Source organism: Pseudorasbora parva, chromosome 20 (genome assembly GCF_024679245.1).
Source record: "Pseudorasbora parva isolate DD20220531a chromosome 20, ASM2467924v1, whole genome shotgun sequence".
In the NCBI taxonomy this organism is placed as follows: Eukaryota; Metazoa; Chordata; class Actinopteri; order Cypriniformes; family Gobionidae; genus Pseudorasbora; species Pseudorasbora parva.
This window is the reverse complement of record NC_090191.1, coordinates 19339489-19358571: the sequence shown is the minus strand read 5'-3', so window position 1 is coordinate 19358571 and position 19083 is coordinate 19339489. Positions and strand designations below refer to the sequence as shown.

Below are 19083 nucleotides of genomic sequence, written 5' to 3'. Positions count from 1 at the left end.
ACATTTGGGACATCACAGTGCTGGTCCAGGACACTGCGTTCTATGATTCTCTGCTCTGTACGATGCCCCCAAACTGCGGTGTACTACGTAGGCAACTCTGTTTTCATTTGAGACACAGACCACCAGAACAAACAACAGCAGCGAAAACGCATTGTATATCTGTTATGGCGTTATTATTGTATTAGATATGTAACTCACCGGCTTTGACAGCTCCATATATGGCGCGTCCGGTGTGTTTTTTGGCGATTTGTATGTCTTTCCACGCGAGAATCGCGCAGTTTAATGTGACCTCATACAGCCTGCGCTGAACACACAGCTCAGAGCACAACAGACGCGGCTGCTTCTCCATTTCTGCTCTTAACAACAACTACACATTAGTTATCTCACTTTCATCTTTAAAACGGGTTTATACTATATCAGCCGACGCTTTAAAATATTATAAAACTGCTACAGTCGCTACAATGGTGCTCGTTTTCTCCTGAGCAGTTTGGCTACATAGCGGTTTTCTCTTTCCTGATAAAGTGGGAGGAGCTCGAGAGATATGCGTCACTCATAATCCTATTGTAGGAGGTGTGATATGGGTGATTGACATACTTTTGTAAATGATTATTTATAAAGTATTGTGATATATATATATATATATATATATATATATATATATATATATATATATATATATATATATATATATATATATATATATATATATATCAGATGAATCGTTTCAAATGTAGCCCACTACCTTTAATGTCACAATTCCCCCCTATTTTATCTACTTGCTTGTTTGTTTTGTCGTTTTTAGACTTTGAAAACATCAATCCTCTTTAACTTTAATAAAACGGAAGAAAGAAAAGCGACCAACACTTTCTTTTCTTTTAAGCTGCAGCTTGACACAAACAATAAATTATTAAATATGTAACAATATTGTAATTCATTACTATTTACTTTTAATTTACCAATGTTTTTTGTCTTTGTTTTTTGTTTTACCTAAATGCATGCTGAAGTATTTTATATTTAGAAAACAGAACAGAAAATATTTTAACAAGCCAGCGAGGGAACTGAGAGGGAACAACATTTCCACTTGTGATTGGCCGTTCAGCAGCCACTCATGAGACCCCTTAGCCAATCGCAACTGCGTTATGTGCAGTGGGCGGTACCAACATGGCGGCTCTCTGAGTTTGCGAAGAGGAATTGAGCTGTAAATAAACTCTTCGTGCACAATTTGCACAACTTATCAGCGTTTTTCTCTAAATTAATTTATGAGCGACTACTCTGAAGCCCGAAGATGTCAGGTGACGGCAACAAAAAACAGTTCTGGAAGAGAAACACTGCCAAGGTTCCTGGGAAGTGAGTGACGTGTTCATGCTAATGTCTATGTGTTAGCTATGTGTGTGTATTTAAATGTGTCCAGTTAGAGATTCAGCTAATCGAACAATATCTGTCAAAGCTTCACCTCACTATAGGGGATCCAAATATTTGAAATGACATGTGTCATTAAAATATGATTTTTTTTAAGGCTTATGTGATGTGTGCTAGCTGTACACTTTCATGTTTGGATTTATGTCACTGATGTATTTATTGATCATGATTATTCCTTTACCGCTGCCCTCTGATCAATGTTTATTTGGTGATTATATCTGTTATATCTGTTAGAGTCAATAGTCTAGTTCATAAAGTAATGTGCTAGCCTGTTAGCTATGTGCTGCTGGGCCTCTTGACAACTCTTACAGATCAGTAAAGATTGGTACAATGGTCGTAATACTATGTTAGTAGTATTGTTTTAATATATACCATGGTACAGGGCGATTACTGTATACCGTGATGTATACCATCCCATACAGTGCTGTTTCATTTTGTGGATGACAGCAACTTTCCAAAACTTAATAATTAATGTAGTGTATGTAATACTGATGCATAGATGATGTATAGATTAATTAAATATATTTAATAACTCTTAAATTATTCAAAGTTGTTGTTGTTGTTTTTTAGAACTTTTTAGATTACTTTTTGACTTGTCAAACCAGTTTTCTGATAATGTAAATAATGGTGGAAGTTAAAAATAGAGACAAATTTTTTCTTATAAACATGCATTATAATGCTTGTTCTTTTATCACAGTATCCAGCATGTTTACGGAGCCCAACATCCCCCCTTTGACCCTCTGCTACATGCCAAGTAAGTGCAGTTATATTAAAGGAAGTAATGTATTCTTTTGCATATTCAAAGATAAAAAAGGATCCATTTGTATTCCTTTTCATCCTTTCACTTTCATTTTTTATGTCAGTGCTGGTGGCAACCTTTTTTACTTTCTTAGTTTCACATATTTAGGGCTGGACAATGACACTGAAACACTGGCCAGGGTTGGAGGTTTTACACTTATATGTGTGTGGCCAATCTTCACTGACTTTACATTCCATCAGTTAGAGCAAGAGTGTGAAGGTTGAATTAGCAGATCAATAGCACAGCTGTGTATAAAATATTGCAGTCCATCCATACAAGATAATGGGAGGCATATCAGTGTTTAAAAGAGTTGGCGCGCGTCTTGCTGGCTCATCTTTGACCAGGACAGCAAGTTTTTTGGGTGATTCCAGGGTAATGTCTGCATACTGCCACGTAGGATGAACCACATCAAACAGGAGTAACTGAGGAGTGCAAAAGGAAGGTCTCAGAAAAGGATGTCCAGGTAACCTGGATTGTATCCAAAAAAACATAAAACCACAGCTTCCCAACTCACATCAGAAATAAATATGTACCTCGACTCTCTTGTTTGCACCAATACTGTTTGTCCGGAGTCAATATTTATAGTCTGGCTGCTATAGCATAAACTTTGGCTACTCTTACCAATACCAAATGTCAGTTTGATTGGTTCCAACGGTGTAAATCCTGGTATGTGGTCAATGTGAAACATTTATTGATCTCTGATGAGTCCACCTTCATTGTCTTTCCCACATCCATGGCAATTACAGTTGTTGAGAAGCTCCAAAGAGGCTGTTGCTCCAAAGGGGCTGATCCATACTGTTGCTGCTCAGAGTGAAGCACAGGGGTGGATACATTATGGTTTGGGCTGCAATATCATGGTATTCCCGACCCTACAGTGCTTGATGACACTTTGGTGTGGAGGAGTATGTTTTCTGCTACCAGCATCACATATTCAACTGGCCCTTGTTCTGGAAGAGGAATGGCTCAAAATCCATCTGGCCACAGTGAATGACTTGTATCTGTTGTTCCCAAGATGAAATTATGCTGTATTGGCCATAAAAGTGTACCCTACACCAAACTAATATATTATTATGGTATAAAACCAGGTGTTTCAGTTTCATTGTTTCAGAGAGAGAGGTATATAATACAGCCCAAGTGATGTCACTGTAAAAGGAATGTCTTTTCAGAGGAAAAGCAAGTTATGTCAGTTTGATTAATGATAACATATTTCCCTTTTTCTATGACGTGCACCGGTTAATCATTCATAATAACACCAGAAACATGATTTAAAAATATAAATTAGGGTACATTTTGATTGTTGACTTTATATCATCAATAAGTGTAAATGCACTGATCATACTGTCACACTTGTTGCGGTTTTCTTTGTCACAACCACAGATGTTGCGGCAGTGAGTCAGCAAACCCTGCCCATTAAAGTGCCACGTGAAACAGCATGTCTGAACTAGACCAAAACAGCTGCCTTTGTGGCACTTTGTGTCTTTTTGAATGAGACACTTCATAGCTAGACTGGTTGTGGAAATTTGATTAAGTTAACTAGCTATAGTGAGAATAGAACATAAACTTAAATGCATTTCCTTATTTCAAGTGATAAATGTAAGTTATCATATGAGCTATACAATGTGTCCTTTTTACTTTGGAAATCTGGTTTGAGTAGCAGCTCATTTTGCATCAATTTAATCAAGTTGAGTCAAACCTTTATGAATTGAACAGTTGATGGGCCCCATTGACTTTCATAGTATTTTTTACCCCATAGTATGAAAGTCAATGGGGCCCAACAACTTTTTGGTTACTGACATTCTTCAAAAGTATATTTTTATGTTCAGCAGCAGCAGCAGCAAAAAAACAAAAAAAACAAAGTAACACTTTACAATATGTATACAGTAACAGTAATGAAGTATTTGCAAATAATTTGCAAAGTATTAGTTTATAGTCAATTAATACAGTTTATAAACTGTAGTTTTTTAATAGTATATATACAAATAGTGAGTTCCTTATTCATTGCCATTGTAATTAACGAATTATTATTGTTAAATTAGCGCATATTTAAAAAGTTAATGCTTTAACAACTTATTAACAGTAAATATTTATCGCTTTAGATTAGGTAATGGAAAATGGGAAAACTGTCATTAATGCTTTGAACTTACCTTTATTGGACATTAATTACATTCATATTATTGTGTTCCTTAAAATGTTTGCTTTTACATTAAACCTATCCTCAACGCTAAACATAACCACATAAAAATTAAATTACTAATATTTAATTAAAAATAATTAAATAACAATGCTGTCAATATGAAATGCACAAATACTCATTAGATCACATTGTTAAAGGGATACTTCACGGCTTTTTCATATGTTATTCCCTTAACTAAAATGAGTTGATACATACCTCTCTCGCCTCAGCGCGTGCACTTAATCTCTCTGACGTGTGGTGATGATCTGATAGCATTTAGTTTAGCCCACTAAGCCCAGATCATTCACTATGGTACCAAACTGAGATCAAGTTAGAAGCGACCAAACACCTCACAGTTTCCCTATTTAAATACAGATACCTGAATAGTTGAACAATCAAGTATGGTGACATAAAATAAAACGTGGCACTTTTCTAAGCGGATTAAAAAGGAGAACTATAATGTATGGCGGGAGATGTGAGGGAGGATGTTTCAGCCGGGACTTTTTACTGCACATTTTATTTTATGCAATTGCAATTAATGCAACTAATGTCCATTAAAGGTTGGTTCAAAGCACTTAATTAATAACCCTGTCCCTAATTTTTGTGGACTAATCTAAAATAACTCTTTAATAAGTTAACAAAGCATTATCTCACTCTTTATATATGAGCTTATTAAACAATAACACTTCAATTGCACAATCAATTGCTGTGATTATACTTACTATTATTAGTATACAGTCTATTAAAGGGGAAGTGTGTAGTATTTATGTTAATCTGTTAACAGCAATTCAATATAATATCATTAACTATGTTTTCTGTGGTAGGGCTGTGCGATATTGAATAAAAATGTGATATGCAATACCTTTTTAAATAATGCGATATTCGATATGCGATACAATATTGCTATTAGTGCGTAAAATCTATTTAAATTATATACAGTATATTAAAAAAATGTAAAACTGAGAACGAGACCATATATTTGTTTCACATTCTCTATGGGAAAAGAAAGCATCGCTACAACTTCTGGAAGTGACCAGCTGTGTTTTAGCAAAAATGTATGTTAAAAAATGAGAACGGCAGCTTGTGCGCACATTTCGGTGTGTGTGTCATCCAGTGCGAGACTGCAAGGAGTTGTTTTTCACAAGTTATTTCATTTAAGAACTCTTTTTAACATCAAGCAAGTCACACAAGTAACAGTGGTCGTGTGCCCTGCCCAGTCTATTCTATGCTATATGCTGACCTAAATCGTATACTTTTCACAATGTTGCAGATTTATTAACAAAGTAGCCAATTATTCAGATATTACGTGCAATTGCGATATGTACATTTGCGATATTTCGATAATTTTGATATATTGCACAGCCCTAGTGTATATAAAGACCTTGCACAATGAACCATTATGTTTTTATTACCTTAGAATGAGCCATTTCTATCTACATCCACCACGGGTCCCCTTTCAGTGAAATCGCCATTTTGCTCTGTCATGTTTCTACAGTAGCCCCAAACAGACAAACTGTTCTAGAGTGCTATCTACTCTCTGCTGTCTCAGATGATGACATTTTTGTCCTGTGTCAGCCACCGTAGCTTCTCTGTGCTTCAAAAGGGAGGGTTGAACAGTTGCCGTCTTGCAATTCACAACCTCACCACAAGATGCCGCTAAAATGTACAAAGTGCACCTTTAATGTATTAACTACAGTTTTTAAACTATTAATTAACTAAAATTAAAGAGTTGATTTATAATGATTTATAAGTGTTTTGGTACTGTATACTTATTATAAAGTGTTACCAGCAGTTCATACAGGTTTGGAACAACTTGAGTATGAGTAAATGACAGCAATTTGCCGGGAAAAAGTGTATGGAAGTCATCTGATTTTAATCAGAGTTTGCAGTTTTGGACAAACATGAGCAGCACAGACTATTATCAGTGCGATGTGACAATTTTTAGTGATTCACCAACATTGTGAAAAATGTTACTTTTTTTTTAGGTGAGCACGCAATGATGTGGCAACTACCAATAGAAGTCAGAGAAACCAGAAAATGTCTTTTCCCATATATGGATATTATTAAAGATACATGGAACAATAGTATTCAGTGTGAGTTTGATTCATATATCAATAAAAGTCTATCTATTTGTTGCAGTCTTATGAAAGCAGGAAACAAGCCTCCATCTGCCACTACACCAGGAAAACCAAAGAAAGCCACCACCTTCCAAGAGTTTGAGAGCATCACCAGCGACGCCTGGGATGTGGGAGATGATGATGATGAACTTCTCGCTATGGCAGCCCAAAATCTCAACATTGAGGTCGTCATGGAGACAGCCAATAAGGTGATAGAAAACCACAGCAAGCTGCAGGAAAGAAGACAACAGCAGATGGACAAGGTGACTGAGCCTGACGAAAAAGACGGCGAGGAAGCGCAGGAGGAAGAGGAGGAAGAGCCAGAAGAAGAGGAGGAAAGGGAGGATGGTGCAGAAACGACAACAGATCTGTCCTTCAGTTCAGAGGCTGTTCCAATCAGTGACAACAGACTGGTGAAGTCACACAGTGAAGCTCCCGTCGGCTCACCTAAAGGTCAGTCAAACATCAGAACAACTCCATTTCCTGTCTCTCTCTCTCTTTACCCTTTTAGTCTGGTTGATTGTTTGGCTGGTAGCCCTGTGTTAACAAATCTGACATTAATCTTTGGTTGTTGTGTTAATAATGTTGTAACCTAAAACAAATACAATTTTTGAATAAAGCAAAGTTATAACTATCCGATGACACACTTAAACTTAAATTACAATTAGAAACTAAAATACATTACAACAGAAAATCAAACTGAAATAAATATAAAGCTAAATAGAAATAAATAAATAAAAACATAAAAAGCACAGAACAAAAGTACTAAAATAATAGAAGAAATAGATAGAGAAAAAGCTTGTTGAAATGTATGAAACATACTATAAATAACACACATAATTCTAAAATAATGGGTACTAATTATAATTATGCAGCATTTCAGGTTTCTGATACAGCTAACCACCTCTGTGTTTAATAAATGTGATGTGTACGGTTGTCTTTCTAAATAAGTTAAAGGGGGGGTGAAATGCTGTTTCATGCATACTGATCTTTTTACACTGTTAAAGACATGGAATCCCATACTAAACATAGACAAAGTTTCAAAAGTTAAGGTGGACGTTTGATGGGAGTATTTCTTTGTCAAAAATACTACTTCCGGTTAGTCATAAGTTTCGGCAAGTTTTTTGCGATCATGCGTCCCCTTTGACGTTAATGGGGGCGGAATTTCCTTGTATGGGCCTTACGGACAATTCTACCGGAAGCGTGTGAGAGAGAGAGGGAGAGAGAGAGAGGGAGAGAGCGAAAGCAACAGGCTACGCCCATCAAAGCGCTCGTAGGCTGCGCTGCACAGGTAATGTGCACAATTAACAATGACATCAAAAAGTGCGTTTTTGGTTGCCAGACCAAGACAGTCCTGCACAGATTCCCCCAAAACCCCGCGGTAAGGCAACAGTGGATGTAATTTGCTTTTCCGGATCAGCAACTGAGTTGCGCAAATGTTTATATCTGTTCGCTGCATTTCGGTGCCGACTGTTTCATAAACAAGGCCCAGCTTGACGCCGGATTTTCCAATCGCCTAATGCTGAAGGATGGAGCAGTCCCAACGTTAGAACCGCGGGCGGTGAGTTAGACTGCTTCAAATGTCTGTGTCTATGCTCATCAAGTAGCCCAAACATGATCACGTATAGTTACTATATATATTACTATATATAGAAATTGATCAATGGAGCATGCGATGTGTAGTGCGTGTACATTTGTTTAGCTGGCCACTATATGTGTAACTTTATGTTTGTGTATTGTAAAAGCACTCAACAATACACAAAGAGGGGGGAAATATGTTGAACTAAATAAGCACGCTTCTTCATTCAAATGCGCTACTATTCCGTGTCTTTCTATGTAAACAATAACTTAACCTGTCTACACAAACCACGCGTAAACACACAAACACACGTGCACAACTGCACTTCCCACATGTACACCTTCAAAGACAAAAATACGACGATATAATTCAAGTATAAATATGTAAATAACACAAGCCGCTAAGCATATTATATAGTTAGTGTATATCGTACCACATAGAGACGTCCTGCTCTAGTCGTTTTTGCTGCTGCTCCTGTTCAACTGCAGCCTCTGGGTCTGATTCCGGATCATAGATGTATGGCTGTATCTGATTAAAAGCCATATTTTTATTTTGAATAAAGTTTTTTCCCCGCTGTTAGGGATGACAGCTTTACGACGCACTCGACTCAACTCAACACAATAGCAGCGCGCTGCTGCACACGTCATTATTTAGCTCCGCTCACACGACACGCCCCCACCCGCTCGGCTTTTTTCGGAAAGACTCGGAACAGCGCATCTTTCTTATATAATTATAAAAAAAATAAAGACTTTTCGGAGATATGCAGGATGCAATGCTACTCTATAGGTACTCAAGATTGACATGACACTGACTGAAACTGAGTGTTTCACCCCCCCTTTAAAGTTGCACTATGTAACTTTTCCTTCCACTAGAGCAGGGGTTTCCAAACTTTTTCATTCCAGGACCCACCTAGACAAGAATAATTTATCTCCACCAAAATCATTTTAAAGCATGAATGTGGGGTCAGGGTGGGAGGCATTAATTCTCTTTAGAGCAGTTTTTATTTTCCTTTTCATAAGTTTTATGGCAAATTTAGGGTACATTATTAAAATTGTGGGAATAATATGAAATAATAATGTCATTGTTATTTGGAAATAATTTTGAAATAATGTGAAGAGTAACCGAGTAGTTTCTGCTGCTTTAAATTATTTACACAGACATGGCAGAATCAATTTAAAACAAATGAAAAGGCAGCCCACTGTAAGCTTAATCTTAATCAAAATTTTGTATTGACAAAAAAAAAAAAAAATGATATTAAATAAAAGTCAATACTAATATAGTTTAATTTCTTCATTTAGGCCCACTGATGTCTCTGAATGAGATTTTTTTTTTTTTACATTAATAAAAGACTTTAAACATTAAATCAATTCCAACATTTATAAGGCTTTTAAAAATAACTTTTAATTTAGGTGAACTTAAAACAATCCTCACATAAACCCATTATAATAAATGTTATATTTACCTGTGGCCTGTTAACAGGAAGGGCATATACAGCAATTGAATCAAGTTATCCAATACGTCTGCACTGCATAAATAACAACTTAAATATAGATTAATTCTCTTTTCGCTGTTCTTTTTATTCTCTGATTAACATTAATGACAGATAGCATTAGTGGCTGCTGTGCTGTTCCTTTAAGATCTGCTGCTGCCTAATGTGGATCTGACGGGCTGTCACGCGCATCTGAACTCTCTAAACTCTTTAAGTTCAGTTAAGACTATGTTTAACTCATTTAACCCTTAAATGCATGACTGTTTCACCAAACATTCCTACATATTCGGGACCCGGATCTCAACTTTTCAACTTTTTCTTGAGCTTTTGATATATAAAAGGTCATGGTAATATAAGAATATCCTGTAAGTTTCAGAGATGAAAACTACCTTGTTAGTCAAAGAAAAGCTTTTACAGACACCAGGCTCAGCAAACGGTCTTGTGCTTTATACTGACGTCAGTGCGCGATGAAACACCACCTATACAGAATCTACAGCGCGTCTAATCCAGTAGCCTCGCCCACCGACTAATGGAGGGCTTGTGCTAGCTGGTCAACAACAATCTCATGCCAAGGAATATTAAGATATTACGCTATTCCTGGTTGCGGAAGAACACAGTCACTGCAAAAGCTTCCTTCTGATCCTAATATTAGGAATGAGTGGTTGAACTTTATTTTTAAAGTTCGGCCGAACGTGTGTGCGCGCGGTTCACGCTTATATCATCCGATCCTGCGGGCTATGTGTAATATTAAAATAATAGTCCAATCAATCACGGGTCGATGAGAAATAAAACATTGTGTTTGTTTGATAAAGACGTTTACGAGCCCTGTGATCGAGAAAGTCATTCTGGTTGTTGCTTCTCCCTAATTCTCTTCTCTCCGTCATGTGGACTGACAGCGGAGCTTAAGCTCATTAAATATGCAAATCTTATCCAATCCTAGCCGTGGGTGTTTACTTCCAAGTCTCCAGTGCTGCACGCCCATCAGAACCCAGCGTTTTTGAGAGAGCCTCAAAACCAGTGTAGAAAATAGTCTATTACTTATTAGTAATGATGTTTTTGAATGTAAAAACCACACAAACGTCATTAGTTGACCAGTTCATGACACTTTTAACATGGATAGATCTCTACCTGTCGCAATAATGTATAAAACTCCTGATGTTAGAGTAAGAATTATAGAAGAATAAAATAAAACATATTTTGTTACCTTTTGGCGCTTGGAAGGGCTCAGTTTGAGCAGATGTTTTTATACCATCATCGTATGTCCTTGTCAGAGTTCGTTTACCAGTACATTCAGCATCTGACTTATATTCGCGATCTCGCGCATATTCTCAAAACTCATTTTCAATGTCTTCAAAATCAATAGTTGGATTATTGACAGCTTGGACCACATCCATCATCAAGAGACAGTGACACTAATATTTGATTGTGTTTAGTACTTGCTCTCTGCAGTAAATTACTAAGCCATTTCAAGTTTTGCAGATTATAATTATTATTGTTTCGTTTTCTGTCTGAGGGTTAGCCTAGAAATCTAGACGGACCCTAGCGGCAGCAAATCTAATCGGCCCCGAGTGTCGTCTAGCAACTGTCAACACACTTCTGATCTGTAAAAACCAAACTCTGGTCGGGCCAGTCACATCGTGTATATAGTCGGTGGGCAGGTCTTAACATAATGACGGCTGAGTTGCGCTTGCGTGCTACTAGAAAACACAGAACAAGCGGCGATCTTTCGAATCAGCTTTGACCGTGACTCTGAAAGACTTGGAGTTAAGCTTTTCTCTGAGAAAAGAACAAAGAACGACACTGAAGTCATTCATAAGAAGGGAAGATGTGTTCGGAGTTTTGCCGAGCAGATACGGCGAAAGATTAATCTATCAACTAGCTCTGCTTCACCTTCACGTTGCTCTGGTTGGTTGTAGCGCTATCCAATTGCGTGCAGAGGGAGTTTGAAAGACAACCGTTTATCCCGCCCCTCGGATTGAGCCCAGTCAATGGTGAGTTTCCATACTCTGAGTGAAACTTCATCATTGCATCAGACATTGCATTGATATTGGAATAAAGTTGAATTGCGGCCTATTTTGTCATTGTAGATTAATTTATCATTGTACAAAAAAATAAATATACGTACAATCTTACACACCTTGGGTTTTTAGTGACCCTATACAATTTTGACAAAAAACAACTAGTAGGAAAACAGGCATTTAATTATAATTCTATTATTTTTTTTCTTGTTATATTGTTTAAAATGGATTGATTGAGAAATATTAAGAAGGTTGATGCCTAACTTTAAAAAATGAATGAAGAGGATGTTATTGAATGACATCTCATATGCATTTAAGGGTTAAGACTGTACTTATGAGAACTCATAAGTGTGTTATTGTTTGTTCAAGAGTGAAAGAGAGAACTCTGGTGCGGTGTGTGTGTCTCACAGACAGCAGTTCCACATTTACAGACGGCGCGAATGAGCACGCTCGTATATAAAAAGTGAGTAAACATAGTAAGTGACCCGATACATTGGCTAGTGATTTTTTTTATGGGCAGAGTGTTGTGGGTGCTGAGCAAGGCTGCTGGAGAGATTGTTAAGATGTTGTTAGAGTAAAGTGTTTCTGCAAAATAAAACCAGAAACTCAGTGTAACGCAGATTGCTTAAAATAGCAATTTTCTCACAATTTACAAATAGTTGGAAACATTTGGGATATTGTAAGTACTCAACTGAACAAAATATATAACACTGTACTTGTGGCTTTTGGATATTTTAATGATTTTTTTTTTACATAGTGCACCTTTAATAGGATGATAAAATGACATTAGTCATGTGGACTTGCATTGAAAGAGACATGCATAAAAACACACAATAAAACAACACCTTAGCCACTAGCACAGGCAAGCACAAAAAAAAAAAAAAAGTCTCTTGTCGTTATTTCCAATGTCGTGTTGTCATTAGATGAAAAACCTTACTGGGAAAGATCAATCAATTTTCATAAGACTTACATGAAAGTTTGAATTTTGGTTCAGACCTGTGACCTGTTTTTGAACTCTAGCATTTAATTTTCTCCTCATCTTCTTCTTAGCTAATTAGCACGACCTTCATTAAATTGGGTTTATTTTAACTTGTGGTAATTAACCAAGAGGCTGTAACATTGAAAACCTGTGTTGCCAAAGCAAATTGGAGTCAGTGAAATGTCAATCAATTGTTCTGTTTGCCACTGTATTATGTTAATACAGGATGTTTTTTTTCCCATTGACCTGTCACTCAGACTTCCACACTGATGCTTCGAAAGCATAGAAAAATAAGTGAAGGCATCTTTATTTTAATACTGCAATAATCCAAGATCTTCATGACACTGAAGGCCTAAAAGACTTAGGGTGTACTTACACTAGGCACGGTTGCCATGAACCGGGCCCGAGTACGGTTGTCCCCACTCCCCCTCTGGCCTGCACTCACATAGGGTTTCAGCATTCGTGCCGGAGCACGCTTACGTCATGATGGTGCGACTGTTTCGGGATAAACAGGAAGAGCGGCGCTCTCTGAACACAATGGAGTCCATCGCTCTGTTTTCTTTGTGGATAATTTTGTGTCGTTTGGTCCACGGTGGTCCACAGCCCTCTCACAGCCTGTGGTTAAACAGATGTGTCGCCTTAGTAGCGCGAAAATTTTCATGTAATCGTGCTGCTCGTTTGAGGAGGTTTGCAAGGTACCAGCTGAAGTGCAGCAAGGACTTTGCAGCTTTGATTACGGACTCCAGCACGGTTATCGCTCACACTGCATGCGAACCGAGCCGCCCCCGGGCACCGTTCGGAGCACTCACACTAGTCAAACGAACCGTGCTTTTGGTGATCAAACGCACTCGGGCACGGTTCAAACTGGCTAGTGTGAGTACACCCTTAATGTTCTTCTACCGAAATCGAAGAACGAATGGGTGTGATGTAATTTTGTAGAAAATCTGGCCAAAATAAATAAAGTCTGTGTTTGGGCTTCTTTTTGATGGCTCAAAAATGACTTTCCGGAAAACTTTGCAACGGCTGTTAAACACCTTTCTGCCATAGGTCCATGACAGTGACATGGATCCAAATTTTTTTGAGGTTCATTGCTTGGTGTGTCAAGTCCCTGACACACCAAACTGTCGGCCAATGTCGGGATGTTCTTGAGCATCAGCCTGTCCAGTTTTTGTGGTGTTTTCCAAACTATCGGCAGTAGTCAGACCCAGTTGGGTTTTTAAATCCATTGCCGCCATCCATTGCCGTCTGCAAGAGAGAGAACTTGGATTGGCTGTTCAGTTTAGTGAACGAGTGAGCAAAGACAGCACAGACAGAAGGCTCTAGGTTTCTAATTTGATCTCATCTTCTCTGAGCATTCAATGCGCAAATATTTTCATAACAACATAAGCCATCTGAGATGAAGAATGTGATCATCATGGTTTATGTTTCAAAATAATCAACCACTGCTTTGTTTATTGCTTTTATATCTCCAATCATACTTTCGGTTTTCTTTTTTGAATGACGGAAATATATATTTATTCTTGACACTGATATTTCCTTACACACGTGCAGAACGGCAACATGCTAGTTGAGGTCCACCAATGATTTATGACTTGCCTTTAGTCTTTTTGATATGTTCAAGCCAAGCGGCAACCTCCCGCGATCGCTCTTGAAGCCAATACGGAATTAATGGAAACTGCAATTCCTCAGCTGGTCACTAGGGACAGGCTCCAGAAGGGAATAGAATCTCATTGAGCCCCTATGTTAAAATTCTCAACTTTACAGCAGAATAAAAACATGTTTACAGCCTGGTACAAATTGTGGTTTTGATCTTCATGACAATGGTGAGGAGAGTGAATTTATTTATAACCCATTCGTTTACGTTATATGAAGCCTTAAAGTTCTGCATAATTAAGGGCGTGTTTACAGGTGGATAGCCATTTATCTGCCGTCTATAGTCATTGCGTCACATCCCGCCTTTTTGCCCATTTTCTGTTATCCGGGAGTGACACGCGATGACTCGCTCGCAAGATGGCAACGCCCAGCTCACCCCTACTTTATATATATATATATATATATATATATATATATATATATATATATATATATATATATATATATATATATATATATATATATATATATATATATATACATATACATATACATATATACATATACATATACATATACATATACATATACATATATATACAATGGTGAGGAGAGTGAATTTATTTATAACCCATTCGTTTACGTTATATGAAGCCTTAAAGTTCTGCATAATTAAGGGCGTGTTTACAGGTGGATAGCCATTTATCTGCCGTCTATAGTCATTGCGTCACATCCCGCCTTTTTGCCCATTTTCTGTTATCCGGGAGTGACACGCGATGACTCGCTCGCAAGATGGCAACGCCCAGCTCACCCCTACTTTATATATATATATATATATATATATATATATATATATATATATATATATATATATATATATATATATATATATATATATATATATATATATACACATATACATATACATATACATATATATATATATATATATATATATATATATATATATATATATATATATATATTAATATATCCTGGGTTTTCCAAGCTTTATAATGCGAGTGAATTTTAATGCTCCAAAAAATCTTGAAGCTTATGATAGGCGTGGTGCACAGTAGCACAGTAATCAAGAATGGTCGACATACAGTAGATGAAATTTGGCTGTTGTAACACAAAGACAACAAGATTTGTTTGAGCCAAGGCTGCAGGCTGCAACGGAAAACATAGCCGAAAATGCGCTAGTGATGATCTATCTGTAAACCATTCTGCAGTGAGTCTAGCCCCACCCTTTAGTACCAGACTTGGTACCCCAACGGATGAGTGTCAAAAAGTGGTATGGTTTGGAATTCGGTACCATTCTCAAATTCTAACAATGGAGATGGCAAAAAATGCGTAACAGAGTGTACTAAACCGTGCCGCTCGGTGGAAACAAGCCATTAGGTACCAACCATTCACTCTTATTATTATGCTGGGAAGAGCCAGGATATGTTTTAATGTAACTCCTGATTGTGTTGGCCTGAAAGAAGACTTATCTTATTCATCTAAGATGGCTTGAGAGTGAGTAAATTATTGGATCATTTTCATTTTTGGGTGAATTAACCCTTTAACTCAGGTATATCACCTACCTTAGAATTTCAATATATCTTAACCCTGAGTGAAGAACAAAACAAATTTCGCTTTAAGTTTTTGAGTATATCAGATATGGACTGTGCTCTTTCACCAGCTCTTGCACTGACAGACAGTTCGGCTTGTCCTTTGTTTTGCCAGCCAGACTGGCGATGGATGACTGTGATAATGGACTTCCTGTTGATGTGTTCTGCCTCCACTCTAATAGTACCTTGTGTTGACACTGTCAGCAGCCGTCACGCACGGTCTAATTTCTGTAGGGATTACACAAACATCTTTAAACATTAAAGATGTTATGACGCTTAAAGCGAGATTGATCTCTCAAAGTCATCCATTTAATGCCTCTAACAAGCATACGATCACATTTTACAGTGAGTTTCAGTGTGTGGACAGCATGATTAATAAGCATTAGGGTAAAATCTATTCACAGATGTTTTGTCAAATATGTGCAACACTTCTAAAATGGCAAATACACTAATTGACTCAATGTGTGTGTGTATATATATATATATATATATATATATATATATATATATATATATATATATATATATATATATATATATATATTATTGCTAGTTCAGCTGATATTTTCTCAGCACTGCCACAATTTTTGTGTAAAGATGACATTTAACTTATATATAAAATATAATATAAGCTTATAAGCTTATATTGCATCTTTAGATTTTGAGGTAAAAACAGTACCCACAGTACCCAACTTTATTAATGCAAAATGTCAATCTATAAATGTGTGTATGCATGGTTTGTATGGTATCTATTTGTATTAATAATTGTATGAAATAAACATAAAACTACACAAGCACAAATCTAAAATAATGATAAAAAAAGATAAAACACAAATTGAAATAAAATAAATACTAAACATTAAAAGTTTTATTTATTCATTTATTTATTTTTTACTTTACATTACTTAAGAAATATTAAATCATTAAAATAAACATTTCCTGGCATGAAATAACACTAACTGTTCATGAATGTTTTTATTTAATTTACAACTAAGCACTTCCTTATGAGCCGGTCAGTTCAATTCAATTTCATGTGTTAACCTTACGATTTTAACACTTAAAGGTACACATTGTTCCATCTTAAAGGAAAAATACAAATAAAAATCATAAAACAAACAAAAAATGCCTAAAATCGGTGAGCAAGCTGATGGGTTGCTAAAAAAATATTTTTAATATTTAAACAGCATTATTTACAGTAAGGACTACAGTAATTACGGTAAGTGCATCATCTCAGCCAAGCTTCCCTGATATTCATCTGGGTTGGAGTGCTTGCTTACAAAAAATGAGATGTGCCAGGTTTAGCTCACAAATGATTGGTCCCTGTGCTTTTGCTGAAGATACACATTAAGAATCGCATGTAATCTCATCGTGACTCCCTGAATCGAAATTAAAATAGAATCTATTCTAAATGAATTGAATTCTGTGGTGCTAAGTGATTCCCACTCCAAATGATGATGGCACTCTTGAATGAGGTTCATCTGTCCGAGCTCTCTAATGGATTTAGTTTGACAGCGAAGTGTTTCATTCCCACTAGCTGAGTATCTTGGGGTAACTGCTTCGTCTGACCTCTGGGCAAACTGTGTCATGAATTGCCTCCGTAATTACATTTAATGGGCTTTGGCATGTGAGAATGCAGCCAGGGGTTTGTATATTCTCATTACAGCTGTGTTTTCTCTTCGTCTTTGTGTGTCAGAAGTGGGCGTTGAACAAGCAGCACTACACAGACAACAGTCACTCCCGCACAGGCCAATGATTCCACTGGTGGCCCGCATGGCAGATCAGAACACTTCTGGAACTCCTGCCATGACCGAGAGAGAGGCATCAAGGCTCGACAAGTTCAGACAGGTTCTGGCCGGGCCTAATACTGATCTGGGTAAGTTCCTGTTTTATGGCTTGGCTATATGAATGCTTGGGCAATGCAATACTCTTTGCAACACATGAATTGTGTTCTGACATTTTCGAATTCAGCATTTGAAACCGTTCTCGCAAAGATAGAAGGGTTCATATTCACACATTATGATTTCTGTGATGCAAAAAACACAATCCAGTCATTAAAATGGAATTTAACAATATATAGCAATGTAAAAATGTGACTAATGTTAAAACCATGCAAACTTGACCTCAGACAACAGTATATAAAAAAAAAAAAAAAAAAAAAGACCCCTTTAAAGATGCACAATGCAACTTTCCGTCCACTAGACGGCGCCTATTCAAAACAAAGGCGTAGTTTGATGACGCCAAATTTGAGCGCAGCGTCTTGGGACATGTGGTCTTCACCTCACAGCCGGTGGAAAATAGGACTCGGGCAGAAATCACGTTCATGAATGCGGTTATTAACGTTACTGTAGTGTAAAGCAGAGCAGGAACGAGTGTTGTGGAGCTGAGCACGCCTGCTGGAGCGATTGTTACACAAACACAGTCGCCGGGCGCACGCATTATTTCCGCTTTTCCGGTCATTGGTATGAGGTGATGCAGCTCTTTTTATCATATTAGATACATTTAAGTGTGTTTAAAATTATGTTATGACATTACTCTGTGTGTTCGCTCGGTGGCTGCTGTGACATTTGTTCACACTGCTAAGAGAAAAGCGCTTCTGCCAAATAAAACCGAGGGAAACGCATACATGACGCAATTGACTGGCCACTCCCTCAAATGCTATCCTGAAACGTCCCGGGTCATTGGTTAAAATAGCAATTTTCTCACAATTTACAAATAGTTGGAAGCATTTGGGACATTGTAAGTACTCAACTGAACAAAATATATAACACTGACCTGGTGACTTTTGGATATTTTACCTCAAAAATACTACATAGTGCACCTTTAAAGCTGCAGTAGGGAGTTTTTAGAGTACGTTGACTAAGCCTGAAATTTTGAACAAGCACAACTCACAGGTCACTCCCCCTTGCTCTCTGCTGCGCTACAGCCCTCCCTCCACAGCTCCTCCCCCATCACAACGATCCATGAACACGCAGGCTAGTAAGCAAGCAGTGCCACCGAGGACATTCACTGGTACGGACGAAACGGACGATACATTGACTATGGCCTGCCCATACTTTGACTACAAACCTGGTCCTCAAAACATATATTTTGCAATACATGTAATGTAACAAATGACGTTGCACTATTTCTAAAAGTAATAAATAGCTTGTAAGATAATATAACGGTTACTAACGTTACAGTAGGGATGTCCCCAACTAAAGATTTACACATTCAAATCAGAATTGTCAAATCTTTTTATGGTCGACCGGTAGTCGAATCATCTATGTGTGTGTGAATGGGTTGGGAGGGGCATGACATTAGTCAG

The 19083-nt window shown here is 37.3% G+C and overlaps 2 protein-coding genes across 4 annotated transcripts in view; one reads left to right on the top strand and one right to left on the bottom strand.

Annotated features, from left to right (window-relative positions):
- Window positions 1–531, bottom strand: part of cerk (ceramide kinase) — a 45687-nt gene extending 45156 nt beyond the window's left edge. Inside the window, exon 1 of the mRNA XM_067428523.1 lies at window positions 199–531. Coding sequence (XP_067284624.1) covers window positions 199–349 — 151 coding nt within the window. The 5' untranslated portion in view covers window positions 350–531. The remainder of the gene's footprint in view (window positions 1–198) is intronic.
- A 570-nt stretch (window positions 532–1101) lies between these two features.
- tbc1d22a (TBC1 domain family, member 22a) overlaps window positions 1102–19083 on the top strand; it is a 226246-nt gene continuing 208264 nt past the window's right edge. For 2 of the 3 annotated variants that reach the window (XM_067428084.1, XM_067428085.1), the window contains exons 1-4: window positions 1103–1347; window positions 2117–2173; window positions 6531–6961; window positions 17473–17652. In XM_067428084.1, coding sequence (XP_067284185.1) covers window positions 1286–1347; window positions 2117–2173; window positions 6531–6961; window positions 17473–17652 — 730 coding nt within the window. In that variant the 5' untranslated portion in view covers window positions 1103–1285. Of the gene's footprint in view, window positions 1348–2116; window positions 2174–6530; window positions 6962–17472; window positions 17653–19083 lie in introns of all 3 variants that reach the window. The other variant, XM_067428083.1, reaches the window with a different exon arrangement.